Source organism: Neltuma alba, unplaced genomic scaffold (assembly GCF_004799145.2).
Source record: "Neltuma alba isolate B1F8T4 unplaced genomic scaffold, ASM479914v2 tig00011885_pilon, whole genome shotgun sequence".
In the NCBI taxonomy this organism is placed as follows: Eukaryota; Viridiplantae; Streptophyta; class Magnoliopsida; order Fabales; family Fabaceae; genus Neltuma; species Neltuma alba.
This window is the reverse complement of record NW_021636486.1, coordinates 65047-82602: the sequence shown is the minus strand read 5'-3', so window position 1 is coordinate 82602 and position 17556 is coordinate 65047. Positions and strand designations below refer to the sequence as shown.

General features: G+C 32.7%; 3 protein-coding genes across 4 annotated transcripts; 1 reads left to right on the top strand and 2 right to left on the bottom strand.

The window, feature by feature from the left end:
- Window positions 1-996: 996 nt before the first annotated feature.
- On the top strand, window positions 997-2235 carry LOC114719040 (protein translation factor SUI1 homolog 2). Its single transcript, XM_028904498.1, has 2 exons — window positions 997-1092; window positions 1638-2235. The coding sequence occupies exon 2, from the start codon at window positions 1686-1688 to the stop codon at window positions 2022-2024; it is 339 nt and encodes a 112-aa protein (XP_028760331.1). The 5' UTR covers window positions 997-1092; window positions 1638-1685; the 3' UTR covers window positions 2025-2235.
- A 2141-nt stretch (window positions 2236-4376) lies between these two features.
- Window positions 4377-8549, bottom strand: LOC114719043 (calcium-dependent protein kinase 33). Of its 2 annotated transcripts, none has more exons than XM_028904501.1 (8): window positions 7392-8549; window positions 6664-6864; window positions 6387-6539; window positions 5713-5828; window positions 5402-5569; window positions 5186-5313; window positions 4936-5035; window positions 4377-4851 (listed from the first exon to the last, which is right to left on the bottom strand). In XM_028904501.1, exons 1-8 carry the CDS (start codon window positions 8119-8121, stop codon window positions 4780-4782), a joined length of 1668 nt encoding a protein of 555 aa, XP_028760334.1. In that variant the 5' UTR covers window positions 8122-8549; the 3' UTR covers window positions 4377-4779. The 2 variants fall into 2 exon arrangements, with proteins under 2 accessions (XP_028760334.1, XP_028760333.1); XM_028904500.1 differs by having other exon boundaries at window positions 6664-6807; window positions 7416-8548.
- A 6349-nt stretch (window positions 8550-14898) lies between these two features.
- LOC114719026 (NEP1-interacting protein-like 2) lies at window positions 14899-17048 on the bottom strand. Its single transcript, XM_028904484.1, has 5 exons — window positions 16891-17048; window positions 16383-16540; window positions 15839-15910; window positions 15516-15680; window positions 14899-15042 (listed from the first exon to the last, which is right to left on the bottom strand). Exons 1-5 carry the CDS (start codon window positions 16991-16993, stop codon window positions 14899-14901), a joined length of 642 nt encoding a protein of 213 aa, XP_028760317.1. The 5' UTR covers window positions 16994-17048.
- Window positions 17049-17556: the final 508 nt, after the last annotated feature.

The following is a 17556-nucleotide window of genomic DNA, read 5'->3' as shown; positions in this document are numbered from 1 at the left end:
TAACAGCTTTTGTGTTAAACAAACATTAAAAAAAGAGAATAATAACAACAACAACAATAAGAATAATAAAGGGAAGAACCTCGGTTATTGGATAATCTCAGAATTTTTTGGCCAAATAAAAAGAAAAATCCCCAGAAATTGGCGTTTCTGGATGCTTCTGTCACTCTCTCCACCACACAAACCTACCGATGTGGGGGCCCCAACCGTCAACTCGCTTTATGCCCGTTTCCTATTCTCACGCCTTTGTTGCTTCCCGGGGGCCGCGTTCATCCTACGCTTTTCTACCTTTTTGACTCTGGAAAAAAAAAAAGTTAATTAATTAAAACAAAATCCAAAACTGCACGTATCATCAAAAGAGAATTGTAATGAAATTAAATACAAAAAGATTTCTTAAAATCATGAAATTATTTTAAAGTCTCAAAAAAAATTTTACAATAAATTTTATTTGTTTAATTATCAAATTACGCTTCTTCTTTTTTAAGTTTGTATTGACAACTAAAAAGAGCTGTAAGTGACAATTTAGGATGTAAGGATTGACAACTATCTCAGCTGGTTTGACAATATATTTTCTTAGCGTATCATAAAATGTAACGCACAAGTTGGCAAGCCATCTGCGATATTTGTGAATCTTTATACCCTAAGTTGTCAAGCACTACTCTTTCAGTTGTCACTGCAAACTTTAAAAAAAAGAGTAATTTAGTAATTAAATAAATAAAATTTATTATAAAAAGGTCTTTTGAGAATTTAAAATAATTTTATAATTTTAAGAAACCTTTTGATATTTAATTCTTTCATGTTGGATCTGATTGCAATTCTCCCCATAATCAAATAAGTTAATTAAAAAAAATGAAAATTGAATATATTCATTCGTGAAAATTCGAAGGAATCAGGACCATCCACGTGTACGATCTCACGTTTAGTGTTTGGTACCTTCCAGCTCAGGTCCTTCGCAACTGGGGGGCTCCTTCCTCGTCGCCTTCACCCCCTGCTCACGCCTATATAGAACCCCCCCGCGCCCGTTGTGTTTACTCATACGCTTTCTGTTGTCTGTTCTCGAAGCTTACTTGCTCTCGAAACTTCCCTGCTTTTCAGGTTCGTCTTTCTAATTGTTCCTCCTCGCCATGTTATCTGTTTCTAGTCTTTCGATCTTATGGTTCTGTCGTCGGATTCTGACCTCGTATCTTATTCTTGGTTTCGATCTATCTGTGAGTTGTCTATGTTGCGTTGTTGGAGAATATGGGGTGATCATTCTTTTTCTTCCTGCCGTAGGAGTTTAGTAGAGTCCTTTTTTTTTTTTTAACACCGTGGACATTTTCCTGAGTTATTTGAAATTTCCTTTTAAGTTCGGTTTTCTCTTTGGTGTTTGAAAGATTTGTGTGTTGAGTTGCTCATGTAAAGCTGTGTGATTATTCTTCAGGCCTTCCTTTGACAGAGTTCCTTTTCAATAATATGAGTTGGAATTACGATCCTCGAACCTTTAGTGTCTATGTTTTTAGGACGAGTTTCGTCGGTTTGTTCTTTATAAATCGGATTTAACGCGCGGCAAATTTTCCTAGGGGGAGTATGGGGGAGTTTTTGTGGATTTCTTACTTGATTATGATATGAATAGCTCACGAAATATTTTCTGTTCCTTGCAGTCGCTTTCTGCGTTCTCTAGGTCCACAAGAGCTCACTAAACAAGGTACATGGTTGATTCGGAAGTTCCGATTCCCACTCCCTTTGATCCATTCGCTGAAGACAAAGAATCGGATGCTCCGGGAGCCAAAGGGTATGTGCATGTCAGGATACAACAGAGGAATGGAAAGAAGAGTCTGACCACCGTTCAAGGACTGAAGAAAGAGTACAGCTACGAGAAGATCCTCAAGGACCTCAAGAAGGAGTTCTGCTGCAACGGCAACGTTGTGCAGGACAAGGAGCTGGGCAAGATCATTCAGCTTCAGGGTGATCAGCGCAAGAACGTCTCTCAATTCCTGGTCCAGGCCGGTCTGGTCAGGAAGGACCAGATTAAGATTCATGGTTTTTAAACTTTGAGGTTCTGCTTACCGGTAGCTTGCGACAATCAGGCGGGTGGGTTCGTTTCGTGTATTTATCTTTTTGTGTGTGAAGTTCGATGAGTGAATTTGAAATAATTATAAGTGATTTTTCTCAAGTTATAGCGGATGTAATATGGATGGATGTAGGAAGCCCACCTTGTGTTCAATAATAATACATTATGATACTATCATTTGGAGGAGATTCTCGTGTGTTTGTTCGTTTCATTCTGATCTTTTATGGTCGAACTTGAACTTTCGGACGGTGAAGTCGGTGGCTTGGATCTAATTCGAAGGAAAAGAAGAAAAAAGAACGCGTGACGTGCGATGTTTGTCTTGTTCTCTATCGCGCTTAAGAGTTTCAAGTAAAAAATGGCGGAAAGTAGAAACAACTTGGTTCTATTCGCACCGCCCGTGACTTGAACAGACCCCTCTTACGCGGTTGGGTGTCGTCGACAGGTATATGCCATTAGCAGCGTGTATGATGCTTGTGCGCATCTCTGTTCTGCATTCTTTTTGAAAAAGGGTCTCGACAATATGAAATTTAAAATCTCTCCCCTCCTGGTTGGATGGACGAAAAAAAATTTGGGGGGGGGGGGGTAATTAAATAGAAGTAGTACTTTTTGAAAGATTTTGTTTGTATTATTTTTTTCCCTCTCTGTTTTCCTTTCCTATGCAAGAAAGAATCTGGAACTCTATGGAGGCTGGGATCAATGACTCCGCCCCCATAAGCGTGCCTCAAGGAGAAATGACTCGTTTAATACTTCTTTATCATACTGTAGGTGGGTATTCTTTTCGGGCGATCAATTTTTGTAAGATGTTGATTTGTTTTCCAAGATAATCTTCTCTTACAATTTTGATCTGATTTGGAAGGGAAAAAAACTTCGACATCGTGGTCAATAACAAGAGAGCACCATATAAACCAAGACGCATGGACTTTAAAGCGGTTTTCTTCTCTCAATCCATGTTCTTCACAAGTACTGGTTTTCATTTAATTTCAAGCTTTCACAAACTTCCAACTCATCGCTGAAAGTCGCCTTTTGTTAACCTTTCAAAACAGAACAAGAGAAAGACTCACAGAATTCTTTGATCCAAAAGGTCGAGCACTGATTATTCAAAAGGTCCACCATTGACTAATTGCTTCTGCCTCCATCATACCATGATCAGGTTCCTTCCATCCATGGAGGCCTCTGAATCCAATAAACAACTTTCTATGGCAACTCATTGGAAAATGTCTTGCGTTTTTTTTTTTTTTTCCCGTAGGTAACATCATGTTATAACCATGGTCTTAAAAACCAACTGCTTAGAACATTTCAAGATCCACGGTTTTTGACATCTTAATTTACTGTTTTGGCGGCCCACCTTTGCTTTCTCTCCTTGCGAAGAACGAAGAACCTCGTTAAAATTCTTCCGCAGTGAACTTAGATACGATTTTATTAAAGATTGGATTAATTTTGTTTCTCTTTGATATTTAGGGTTCGTCTCTATGTTTATATTTGTAGAATATCATATAATTAATGTGTTTACATATCACATATGATATAAATATTTCCTGCACAAAAGCTTCAAACTTTATGTTTCAAGGATTTCCTGCACAAAAGCTTCAAACTTAATGTTTCAAGGATTACGTTTCTCTTGAAAATTTTGAAGACCATTATAGAATATTATTCAAGCAAGTAGAGAAAAAAAATTTCTGAATTTGTTTCAAAATTAAAGAAATACGATTAATCAAAATATTATGATTCAAATGAAATAGTCCAACCTCTCATAGACTTGCAACACCCTCCGGATTGAGAAAAGCTACTAATATACATGAGGAAAAATTCGTTATTGCAAAATTTTATTGATGAGAACAAACTTTTATGCCGATAAATTTTTATATGCAGAAAATACTGAATATCAGTACTATGATTTAAGTCATCTTTACCTTAAAGTTTTCAAAGTTCCTTTTCCCAATTTTTTATATAAACACTATAAAAACTTTTGGGTCAAGAGTCATTTTTTATTAAAAAATTCTCGTGAAAACACTATGCATGCTCGAAAGTTTTTTTGACTCTTGGACCTGAAAGTATTAAAAAAAAGGAAGCAATGTTGTCCTACTCCAATAAGAATAAACTCCTCAAAGAGGGTCTCTCTAACTCTTCATTTTTTGGTTCTTGTCCACCGAATTTACTAGATTTAGTGGCTAGCGAAAGAGTGGGATCTGATTCCCCCAAGAGTTGATCTTTTTTGGTTTTGGACTTTTGTCCTCTCTTGTACCCAAAAAAAAAAAAAAAAGAATAAACTTCTATAATCATAAAGTTACATATATAAATAGGGTATGGACCAGTTTTTTTCTCAGAACCATTTTTTTAGCAAGCCAAAGTAAAATTCTCCTCACATTATTATATTGTACATCCTAAAAGCACTTCCAAAATACAGATGAGGGGCACTTTTCAAGCTTCAGCAAACTGGATCCTTATCCTATCCCGGAATAAAAATCACCTTTTTCCTAGGCGAGTTTCTACTTCGAAACAAGTCAACAATTAACAGACAAACAACTGGCTCACAGTTATGCTTAACCTTGTAATCGAAACAAATCTAAAAATCGAAGCTTTACATGCCTAAGAAATAAAATGACATGTTTCAGTAATATTTGGGTCCAAAATTATGATTGAAAGGACTGAATCTCTTCGCAAAAGTAGTTTTTTTTTTTTTTTTTACACTCAGGGTCTCAAATACAGCAAGCTCGAGCAACTTATAGTGTGGTTCAGAATAGCTTGCCTTGCGGGGTTCCACTCCTCATCATTGCACAGAATTCTTCATAATTGATCCTACCATCCTGAAAACCCATAAAAGATTCAGCATAAATTATGGAGCTATAACACCAAAATATAGCCATATAACTAATAAAGTGATTGATTACATTATCTGTGTCAACTTCTGATATGATTTCCTTGATTGTGCCTTCATCGCCCATGCCATATTCTTTCATGGCTGTTTCAAGTTCATCCCTTGTTATGAATCTGCAATGAAATTAAACAAAGAATGTATTAATGCTTCAGAAAACCCAAATACACTCATTTAGCATGATTTTGAATTAAGTGTGTTCCTTTACTAAACAGTACACATTATCAGTTATCTTAGGAATACGAATAGTGAATAGAAGAACTCACCCACTGTGATCTTTATCAAAATACTGGAAGGCTTTGTAGAGATGTTCGTCTCTTTCTAATCTATGTCTATGCATTGTGGCAGTGATAAACTCTATGTAGTCAATGGTGCCGTTTCCATCTACATCAGCCTGAAATTTTGGCAAAGAAATATCATTTTGCAAGATCTCAGAGAAAACTATTTTGAGGGTATGAAATTGTTAAATAACAATATCTTACAGCTTCCATAAGCTGCTTCACTTCAGCCTCTGTGAGCTTTGAGCCAAGTCTCTGCAATCCCTCCTTTAGTTCCTCATAGGTGATCGTACCGCTGTTGTCTGTATCCATATTTGTAAACATTGCCTTCAACCCTTGGATCTCTTCTTCAGAGAGATTTTCCGCAATGACCTAAAAGAATTTAGCATCATAAACACAACAGTGAAACACTTGAATATTGTCTCTCTAAGTATCTAACCATGTTAGTGGTTCCTTCATAATTCGCAGCAAACAGCACAGTAGCTAAACTTTTCACAACCAGTGGATTGACTTACCTTCAGGGCAAGTTTCTTTAGCTTATTCATTGCTCTGAATTGCTTCATTCTGGAAAGGACTGCACTATCTATCGGCTTATCAGATGCATTTCCATCTTCTCTAATCCATGGATGCTCTATTCAGCCATATAATAGATTAATTCAGTTAGTTGAGAAATGAATATGAATTAAAGAAGAAAATATTCAAGAATGTTAGTCCACATGACAGTGAAAGTAATTAGAATTCAGTAAGCCTTGTAAAAGAATATTACATGATCAATATCTTCATCTTCAATTATTTCTCTCTTTTCTCTTCTATTATTTGACTTAAATACACTTTAAACAAATCTAGCCAATGGAAAAGAATAGTATACTAGTGAAATTAGAGTTCCCATGTAAGAGGTTAAACCATCTAGGATTTACGCATAACAAATGCTAAGTTGAATGCTCAATGACAGGTGATCATAACCACCTTGTGCCTGTATTTCCATAATTTTTTTTTTTTTTTTGGGGTCGGAACTCTGGCTTGTCACGAGTATACCTGTGGATCAGACTCATGAAATGATATCATGAGAACTTTTCCAGGCCAAATCACAGAAGTAGAGAATGATGACATTCTAAAGATTCCTCTGCATGTGGAAGGTTACAGTTTCTTGAAGTGACATGACAAAGAGAGAACAACAAAAATTACATACCTAGAACCTGAGCAGAAGTGATGCGCTTTTTTGGGTCTTGAGTCAGCATCTTACGAACAAGATCCTTGGCACTGTTTGATATGCTTGGCCATGGTTGACTTTCAAAATCAATATGACCTTCCAAAATGGCATCAAATATTCCCTTTTCCGTCTCTACAGAACATATGTGATAGAAGTTAGTCAAGCTATAAAAGTCATGGAGAAAACGGAAAGTAAAGAACAATAGGCTCTAATAGAGCACAATAATCCCATTATGAAAAGGAATGTCGCTGTTTACCAGCCCAAAAAGGAGGTACACCACTGAGTAAGATATACAATATCACTCCTGCACTCCATATGTCAATTTCCTTCCCGTATTTGCGCCGTAGGACTTCAGGAGCAACATAATAGGCACTCCCAACTATATCCTTATAAACCTTTCCTGAGGAGAAGTAATTTATGAAGAGATAAATCATCTTATCGGGGGGGAAAAAAGTAACTGTAAAACATAATAGAAATGCACATTTTCTTTGTAATTTTTCACATGACATCTGAGGCATCTTTTAGGTTATGTGGAGCCCTCAATTCCCAACATATACACATCATTGAGAGTCCAAGAATTTCATAAAACCCAAGATCTTAACTTGTATGACACATGGAATGAATGAGAATACTCGGTTCTAGTTCTGTTGACTTCTGATTTGGTTCACAAACATGGCTTTTTATAAGACTAATTATGAATACGATGGAGTATCTAAATACATATTTGCCTATCAAGTATCATGTTGCTTCTTGTTTTATGCATCTACCACTTCAATAATGATATGATTATGAAAGCTAACAATTAGCATTATATATTTACCTAGCAGAAATGAGACAGAGGTAAAAGATCAACTTAAGCAGAAAGCTCAAGATATTCTAATAAATTTGAAGGCTTAATTTATCTAGAGGAATAAATCTAATGACTAAAACCCAAGGAGACATAATTTTTCAGCACCAACTTGTAAATTCATTTAAACAAATGACCAGTGATGGGGAAGAAAATTTTACCTTCCTCAATAAAAACGGACAAACCGAAATCTGTGGCTTTGAGAAGTGCCTTTTCATCCTTACTGGACAACAAGAAATTCTCAGGCTTGAGATCTCTATGCATCACACCCATAAAGTGGCAGATATGAACAACATTAACAATCTGTCTACATATAGAAGCGGCAGCTCTTTCACTGTAATGTCCCTTGGCAATAATCCGATCAAAGAGCTCACCCCCTGCACACAGCTCCATCACAAGATGAACAGACTGACTATCTTCATAAGCACCTTTGAACTCCACAATATTAGGCTGCCCACTCAAATGCTGCATAATCTGAATCTCCCTCTTCATATCCTCCTTATCAGCTCTGCTTGTAAGCTTCCTCTTCGAGATTGACTTGCAAGCGTACGATCTACCCGTTGAAATCTCAGTGCAGAGATAGGTCACACCAAATTGACCCCTACCCAGTTCTTTCCCGAGCCTGTAAAATTGCTTCACATCTTCAAATTGCTTCCCCAGAATCGTACTGTGGCCGGTCTTACTAGGATATAGGGAAGCCCTAGAAGAGGGCTTTTCGGGTAATTGATACGGCTGATGAGAAGTGGGTTTCGGTTGATTTCCATGGGGTTCATGGGTTTTGTAATTCTGGGCTCCGGTTCCCCCAACTGATCTGTATCCATTATAGTCTCGCTCTGAATCTTTGTTTTTACTCAAACACAGACCCATTTCCGATGAGATACTCAGAAGAAACCTCTTGAAGCTGATTCAGTTAAGAACAGGGGGGGATACAGAGAACTACAAAAGGGTCAGATCAGAAATCTGGACACCAATACAGATCGTTGTGAAAGTCAAAAAAACGGTGATTAAGCAGAGGAGAAAAATAAAATAATAGAGACAAGAAGACGGAGTCAAAAGGATGGATAGAGACGAAGATGCGAAGAAGGCGACGAGACAAGGAAGGAATAGCCAAGTTTGATCCTGAAAGGAAGAAAAACTTGAAGAACAAGGGATGAAAGAAAATTATACTTTTTGAAATGTGTGAAAGTGAAAGGATATGAAGAGGGAAAAAAAGGAAGTGGATGATGGATTGAGCAATTAACAATGTGAAAACAAACGGAGTAATAACAGTCTTTCACAAGAAGACAGAACAGAAAACCTCCATTAACACGCAACAGAGAGAATTAGAAATGCAAAACTTGAAGTGGCCACAACCCAAATATCATTCTCTTGCGTGATTTTCTAGTGTTAGTTCTATGCTGGCAAATAGAAAGAAAGAAAAAGAAAAATCTTAACGCGTTGAAGCAGAAGCAGCTAAGCAAGCCTTCCAAGTTCCAACTAACTTTCACTTGAGACAGTTAATTTGTTGGCGGAGCCGCGTACGAGTAATTTTCGTTTAGTTTTTACATTTTGAGTTTTGACCGTAGCGTTGATTATGAAGTAACCAGAAGGAATGTAATTAAAAAAATACTCCTCCGGTCCTTATTATAAGATCCCATTTGACTTTTTATTTAGTCCTAATTATAAGACCCCAATCCATTTTGTCTCTTATATTTATGCATTTTTTTTCAAGATAATCCTTCTAATAATGATAGTTTTAGCCAATACTTAATTAGCAAGGATATTTTAGGAATGACAACACTTATTTATTATAAATAACCAACTTAACTTACTTCCTTAATCTCCTCAAATAAGTCAATTGGGTTTTATAATTAGGACTGAAGGAGTAATAATTACTCCCAAGAGTTGGAATTTCAATGGTAAATATAAGATTTTAAACTATTTTTGTAAGGAAAAAAATCATTTTTTCTCACATATTTTTATTTTTTTAATTTTTTTTTGTTGATTACACATGTTAAAAAAATTGACAGTAATAAAAGAATAGTGCCGAGTATCATCAATAATTAAAAGAAATGTTTTAGAAAAATCAATATATATTTTTTTACAAATAAATAATTTAATTAGGCTTTGAAATACCAAAAAAAAAAGCATTTGCATTAAAGATTTTAAATCACACACGAAACCATTTTATAAAAAAAAAATTTTCGATATCTCAGGTCAAAAGAAATCTCAGTATCAACTTTTCATTAAATTAAAATATTTAATAGAAGGAGTCATCAACAATTCGGACTTTGATATAAACATGTTTAGCTGTCACCTTTGACGCGTAATATTTTAAGCGTAGTTAAGATTATTAAAACTGTTGGTTTAGTAATGCAAATATCATCAACATAAGAGATAAATAAAATTAATAATAAATGTACATTAGAAAAGTAAGCTTGTTCTTTGACGTGGATGGTGATAAAAATTTCATATTTACAATTAAAAATGGCTGCTTCTTTTTTTTTTGTTTATTTAATTTATCGATGCAAGTTTTTTCGGTCAACATGACAAGGTGAGTTGAGTGGAGTTTATCCAGAAGATTTAATTAATTTAATTAATTTAATTTATGAAAGTCTAAAGAGCAATTGATGATTGGGTGAGCGAAAGTGATGATGCCGCACAAACAACAGAAAAATAAAAAGGGGAATTATATAAGCAAATGGTTCCTTGGTCCCGTGAATCTTTGTGGATCTTTCTTTTTCAAAAAATTGGAAAAGCAAATTATGACGTCTGCATGACGTTAACCCGAAAATCACGCGCATAAATCTTACATTGACAGGCGGCATGTTTGAATTTTTTGGCTTATACCAAGATGTAGTATAATCGTTAAGTTTATAAAACACTCGATGCTTCTTATAAAACGCAATTAATTAATTTAAAAAAAATTAGTTAAATTAGTTATTTATATTAAATAAATATTTTTTAAAATACGCTAATAATGATTATTAGCTACAACTACTATTTAACGATCTTACTTTAAAAAATAGATAAGTATGATAAATAAAATAGATCGGGATTTTATATTTAAGACCAAACAGAATCTCAAACTAGTTTTTATATTAAAAATTGAAAATAATATATTTTTAGTTTTTAAATTTTAATCATTAATCTTTTTAATAACAAATGCTTACTATGCCAGCAAGAGTTGATAAGAAGTCGGCTAATAATCTATAAGGTTGTGAGGTTAAATCCCACTCCTGATTTGAGACTCCTAAACCCAACTCGTATAAATTTTTTTGTATGGAAAAAAAATGCTGACTACCAACCAAAAAAATGTTAAACAAATTTAAAATGATAACTCTGTAATTAAATGGAGGCAAAACACACTTTGTGTGTAAAAATTTATATAACACTGGTATTTTTCATATAAAAAATTTATCAAATCATTCTTATTGATAAAAATTTTAAGGAAGGATTTTTTTTCCATCAATTTTCCCAGCTAAATTTGCAGGTAATAATGTAGTCAGATACATTTTACATTACTTCCGATTCTTAATATAAGATTTCATTTGACTTTTAGTTTGATTCTAATTATAAGATCCCAATCTATTTTGTCTCTCATATTTATGTATTTTTTTCTCAGGTAGTCCTTCTAATAATAATAGTTCTAACTAACACATTTGATTAGTAAGGATATTTTAAAAAAAATAATACATATTTATTATAAATAATTAAAGAGTAAGGAAACTTCGCTCACTTTATTTTTATTTGGATCATCTCTTTTCAGGTCATCGACACGTTATTGAAAAGTTCAAACCTAGATTTCTCAAAAAGATGAAGGTAAAAAATTATTAACAAAAGATGTACAATAAATGTCGACAAAAAGAGATGTTTCATAATGAAATTAAGGATTTCAAAAGATTAAGGATTAAGTGCACATGGTACCGAGTGGAAAAAAAAAATCAATAGATTTTTAGTTTTACTTGGTGATGTTGTGCGCACGTAAACAAAAGCGAGCACATTTTTTTTAAAAAAAAAAGAGTAATTATTGTAACTTTATGTCAATATATCCTGATCCTACTTTTAAATTATTGATCATCTCAGAGTTTGGAATTTGAGAAAAGTGTTTTTAAAAAATATTTTTTTACAAATCAAAATAAACTCTTCTACATATTTAATTCGTATGCTGTAAAATTATTTTTAAAACCATGATTTGGGTTTCATCTAAATACAAAACCCATTATAAAATATAATTATTACAAAATAAATTTTACATTTAGCCCGGAAAAAGTATAAAGTAACTCTTTTTTTCCACCAAAAAAAAGGGCTTACATGGACGAATTTCGACCTCTCAATGGAGCTTCAATTCCTAGATTTAATACTTTTTTCAATATTTCAGGTCTGAATTTTTTTAATATTATTTGTGTTTTTTTTAGTTATAATATACAGTCATCTTCTTCCTATTATATTACATTTGAGGTTTAGAACACTACGGGGAAAAAAAACTGCTAAATTCACCTATCTATAAAATCACCTCTTTTTCATTATTTTTCTTTCTGTTTAATACCATTTTTTGTAGCAAGCGTACCTTAAAAAAAATAAAATTTGAGCAGCCCAACATGCTAACATTATTAGCACATGGTACTAAGTAATAAATTACATTACATTATCTATTAATTATGGTAGCTTTTGAAAAGTTATTGTCTCATTTTGAAAGTAATCAACCTAAAAAGGAATATGAATTATTAATTACTCCTCCGGTCCTAATTATAAGACCCAATTGACTTATTTGAGGAGAATAAGGAAGTAAGTTAAGTTGGTTATTTATAATAAATAAGTGTTGTCATTCCTAAAATATCCTTGCTAATTAAGTATATTGGCTAAAACTATCATTATTAGAAGGATTATCTTGGAAAAAAATGCATAAATATAAGAGAGAAAATGGATTGGATCTTATAATTATGACCAAATAAAAAGTTAAATTGGGTCTTATAATAAGGACCGGAGGAGTATATGGATAAGAATAATGGGAACTTTAATTTGTTACTATAATTAATTAAAAATATCACATTAGGGTGGTGATGATAGTGATGGCTTGTGGCTGCTCATCCAAGTTCAACTCGTCCCCCATGTGATCAGCATGGTGTACTTTAAATCATTTGCTTATTATATTATTATATCACATTAATAAGTGCCTTTGTTTTAAGTACTTAAATCAAATTTAAAAGCACTTTGAATCATTGGGTTCCTCTTATTGGGAACACCTCAGTCATGCCATGTTCTACTTTTTTTTTTTTGCAATTTTTAAATAAAAATAATATATATTTGTTAACTTAAATTTATAAAATGACTTAATTTAATATGATCTAGATTGGATATATATTTTCTGACAAGAAATTAAATATACATATTGAAATTATTGAGAAAGATGAAAAAAATGTATGGTTGTTTACAATCATATTAAACTTTTGGATTATTTTTTGTTCAAAAACGTATTTTGTTTCTTATAGTTCAAAAATGTTTGTGTTAAGAAGTGATGGCTATTTTATTTGTAAATAGTTATAACCATTTATTCTCGTTTTTTTTAAGGATTTATACTATATTTTTTGAATATGTATATCTTAAAATTTCTATTTTGTTTGCATTTTACTATGTCAAATTTGACAAGTGTTCCCGGCTTCCTGTGTGCATGTGGCGTGGTTAGTCTATTCCCTATTTCTTCTTCTTTTATCTTCTTCTTTTCTTTTCCTTTTTTTTTTTTTTGGCCGAAAGGCCATAGTAATAAGTGTAGGTTAGCTAACAGAGACCTACCAGGCTTGTTGCAGAGCATGATTCAATTAACTTTTCAATTCAATAATATTTATCAATTTATCAACTGTATTTAATGTTTTTTTCCATTATATTAACTAAATATGGAAAAATAAATTGCAGACTATAAATTGTTAAAAGCATCTCTCTCTCTCTCTCTGTGTGTTTGCTGTGCCTGTCATCCTTCATGGTGTAATTGAAGTTCCTATTTTATTTTTTTGAATTTATTTTATCGTATAATTAAATCATTATTATCATCAATGTAAAGTATAGCATCTGTTATACGTTATTATTATTATTAAATACACATCCTCTGGAGATTAGAGCCATTTATGTTGCAAAAAGGCCCATCTTCAAAAGCTGTTGGGTCTAATAACAAATTTCGAAAATCACTGGCGTTGTGATCAGGCCCTTCGCCTAAGTCAATTAATAATGTATTTACTATTTATAACAAATATTATTTCCAGTCTTAAATATAACAATTAGTTTGAAATTTAATTTTATCATAAATATATTATATTAATTCGTTTTGTCTCTTATATTTTTTTATTTTTTTAAAACAGTTCTCATAATAATTGTACATATGAAAGGGCTTTCATTTTAATGTATATTATTAATAAGGGTATTTTTAAAAAAACAACATACATTTATTATAAATAATTAATTTAATTAATTTTTTAATATTCATAAATTATTTATTTAGTTTTTATATTAAAAACGGAAAGTAGCATACAGTTTTTTTTAATATAAGTAGTTTATTTATTGAACTTATTAATTAAGAGCTCATGAGAAATTAAAAATCATTTTTGTTTGAAAAATTAAAGCATAATTGGCGGGAAAAAATCTTAAAATTACAAATACATCGTTGCCACAAAAAAAAAATCTATGCAATTAACATTCTTAATAAAAATGAATTCTCCCACTTCTGGCTGGGGTCAACTATGCACATAAAATTTGATACAGATGTCGCGTCTCTGAGTACATATCCCAAAATAATTTTTTTTCAAAAAAAAGAAGAAGATATTTTCTTGTTGTACCAACCAAACATATATTCAAATTTTGTCGTTTAATAACACGTGTTTACCCACAGTTTCTCATTCAATAATAATTAATTAATAGCACGTGGACCACTTTGTTGGCACTTACCCACAGAAAAAGATTAAGTTAATATATTGAAAGTTTGAAACTCGTTCCTTTACTAATGTAAAAAAATTAAGATCAATCGGTTCGATACGGTTTTCAAGATTGTGAAATATGCGTTTTTTTCACACAATAATATCTCCTAATTGCTTTTAAAAAATCGATAAAATTTTTCAATTTATAAATTTTATCGACTAGAAAATTGTAATTTGAGGACCCATATTTTTTATGTATGAATTTTTTTTTTGGGTCGAATTACAGAGTATTAATACTTTTATTAAAAAATTAATCGAATGAATCATAACCTGACGATGTTTTTCACTTTTTCTAGGGTTAATAATAAATCTCATAAAACTTGGTACATGGTGGTTTTAAACTTGTAATAATTAAAAAAAGTAATTAATAACTTCAATTGATAATAGTTTTTTTAACTTGAAGATTTTCAGGATCCAAGTCTTATATATTAATCAATCTTGCTTCTGGGATTCTCCCGCACCCGTCGACATACTCAAAGGTAATTTATAAACATTTGCTTGAAACGGAATTACATCAACAAATTAAAGAGTACAGTTTTGGCTTCTAGAGATTTTTTTGGGGGGGGGGGTTTCTGACCTCTTTTAGGTGAATAAAAGAGAGGCCCTGAAGACCTAGAGATGATTAAGTTAATTAAACCCAACAAAAAGCAAAAGTAACACTAATAAACATCTAATTAGTGATTAACCAAAAAGAAAGAAGCTAAATATCAAAAAGATCCTCAAGAACATAAGTTCTACACAAAGGGCAAGATCCTTGTCGGATGAGCCACTTATCTATACAGTGAAAGTGAAACATATGGTCACATTTTGGAAGCATCCTTATCACATCTCCATCTTCAAACTCCTGCAAAACCAAATACCATTATATATATATATATATTATATGATTGGAAATTATTATAAAACAATAATCATTAGTAGGTTTACCAAGTAGGTCTAGATTAAGACTTGCATGTTTGTGGGTGACCTAATAAACTGGAGCAGCTTTGGATTCTTTTAAGGTTGTTTTAATTAATGTCTCATCAAAGTATTCTCATTTAATTACTACCTCCCATTCTTAATATAAAACTTAGTTATTTAATTTAAAAAATTAAAAAAGATAAATAATGATTTAATTATAGCATGTGTTACATGTTCTTTTTGAGATACTTATATGTATTATCATTATATTATACATATACATATACTAGTTTATAAGTCCAGCAAATAAATCTGGACAGCAGATATTAATATGTAATGTAAGTTACTTATCCTTCTTAATTTTTTCAAATTAATTAATTAGATTTTATATTAAGAATTGAGGGATATTAGTATTACCTGGAAGCAAATGGAGCAACAGGATTCATTGTATAAACTTGGCATAGTTGTAGAGTTGAATTGATGCAAAGGGAGGCTTTGAATCAATTTCTGGGACAATCCTGGCGCTCCTCTCATATCATAAATATGTGATACTTCTCTGTAGATTGTTTCTGGTATCCCAATCTGATCACACATATATAATCATTATATATATATATATATCCGTAACATTATTCTAATAATTTATTTTAATAATTTTGACACATACGTAAAAACTTAATGTTCCTAGATATATATATTCTCCCAATCACTTAACTATATATATATATATATTCACTTACATGCCATTGATAGGCTGGATATACCCATTCCAGTAGGACCTTCCCATTGAATAAACTGCTTAATAAGGCAACCTGCACTTGCACATATATCAAAAAAGAATGAGAATAATAGCACGTAACACAAGCTACAAATAGGTTAACTTATTTGTTATGCCCGTGTGTGTGTTTGTGTGTGTGTTAGAGCCCATAATATATAAAAGGGGTCCTTTGCTATTAAAACAAAAACAAAAAGAAATAGAAGAAGTGAGGCGGTCATCTGTATTTCTACATTAAAACAGAGGACTGATATTATTTAATAATGATACTAAAAATATAGTACTAGTTTAGACTATAGGATAATTAATTCCGGTAAGTAAAGTCAATAAATTCAAAAAAAAAATTGAAGTTTCAACCTTTGTTGAATGAGTGGGGCCCACTAAAATACCAACTTCAAGGAGGTTAATAAGCTTTTTATTAATTGGTAATTTGAAGCTTCGTAATAAATGCATAAATGAATTACTATTAGAGATGATATATATTTGGTGATAGATATTAAATAACATACCTTAGACATAGGCTGATGATGATGGTGAACGGCAAAATCAAGCAATTCGACAGCAGCAATGGCTCCTGAAACTGCTCCTTTCCCAGCTCCATCAAGTATTCCTGCTTCTGATCTCTGTCCCTTCATCCCTCCCACTATCATCCCCATTATTGACCCTCCTGTTTAAATTAATTTCCACCATTATTCTCAAACCTTAACAATAAACCTAGCTATCCTCCTTCCCAAACAACCCTCAAGACATTCAAACCAAGAAAATTGAATCAATCCTAATATTCTCTCTCTCTTTTCATCCCCTTCCTCTCTCTGAAGGCAGTTAGGCACTAAACAGCATCAAAAGTTACGAGCGAAATCCAACTATGACCTTCTACTCACGAGAGAGCTTTTATAAGCCACTAGGCTACGAGGTTATTGCCATTTCTCTCTGTACAAGAACAACGCCGCCTAGCATTACCCGGCCGGAAAGAAACAAAGATGAGAGAGAGAGAGAGAGAGAGAGAGGGAGATATACCTAGAGCGAGAATGCAGGTGAATGCAGCAAAAACGAGTCGGTCCAGAACTCTCATGGACATTCCAACGCAAACTGAAACAATCTCCTTAGCTTCCATCTTCATGGTGATGATGAATACTCTGTAAATTAGGGTTAGCCAATGAGAGAAACTTATAAATGCTTATTGAGTAAGTCGGTCCTGATGCCTTATAACAATGGAGCTGTACCTAGCTTGCTGCTTCAGCTACATTTATACAAGGACGAGGAGGATATGCCACGTCAGCTTGCTAGCGTCTAAAGCGTATCGCTACAGTAGTAATGGAATGTTAATGTATTGAGGGCATAGTGATGAATCAGCGATTACGTGTGTGACTCTCGCGAAGTTGATAAAACAAAGGCCACATGGTTATTAATTATTACAACAAAAAAAAGAAGAATAATTAATGTCCAGAAGCTCTGAACTCTTGATGAAGCATGAAATGATTAAATATTGATAAATGCATCACCAATTTTTTGGGGAAAAAAAAATCTGTAGCAGTTTTGGGTTTGCATAATATCTGAAGAATCTAAAATAACGAAGATTGAAAACAACTTACAGATTTGATTTTATGCTCACAGCCATACTCTATCTGTATTCAAAGAATGTTAGAAAGGACTATAATATATATATATATAGAGAGAGAGAGA

Coding starts and splice junctions, on each gene's coding strand:
- LOC114719040 (XM_028904498.1), top strand. CDS start 1,686: ATGGTTGATTCGGAAGTTCCGATTCCCACTCCCTTTGATCCATTCGCT.
- LOC114719043 (XM_028904501.1), bottom strand. CDS start 8,121: ATGGGTCTGTGTTTGAGTAAAAACAAAGATTCAGAGCGAGACTATAAT. Junction 5,570..5,712: donor TAAAGAAACTTGCCCTGAAG/GTAAGTCAATCC, acceptor AAATTCTTTTAG/GTCATTGCGGAAAATCTCTC. Junction 4,852..4,935: donor CAGAAGTTGACACAGATAAT/GTAATCAATCAC, acceptor ATGGGTTTTCAG/GATGGTAGGATCAATTATGA.
- LOC114719026 (XM_028904484.1), bottom strand. CDS start 16,993: ATGAAGATGGAAGCTAAGGAGATTGTTTCAGTTTGCGTTGGAATGTCC. Junction 15,681..15,838: donor ATCCAGCCTATCAATGGCAT/GTAAGTGAATAT, acceptor ATGTGTGATCAG/ATTGGGATACCAGAAACAAT. Junction 15,043..15,515: donor GTTGCTCCATTTGCTTCCAG/GTAATACTAATA, acceptor TTGGTTTTGCAG/GAGTTTGAAGATGGAGATGT.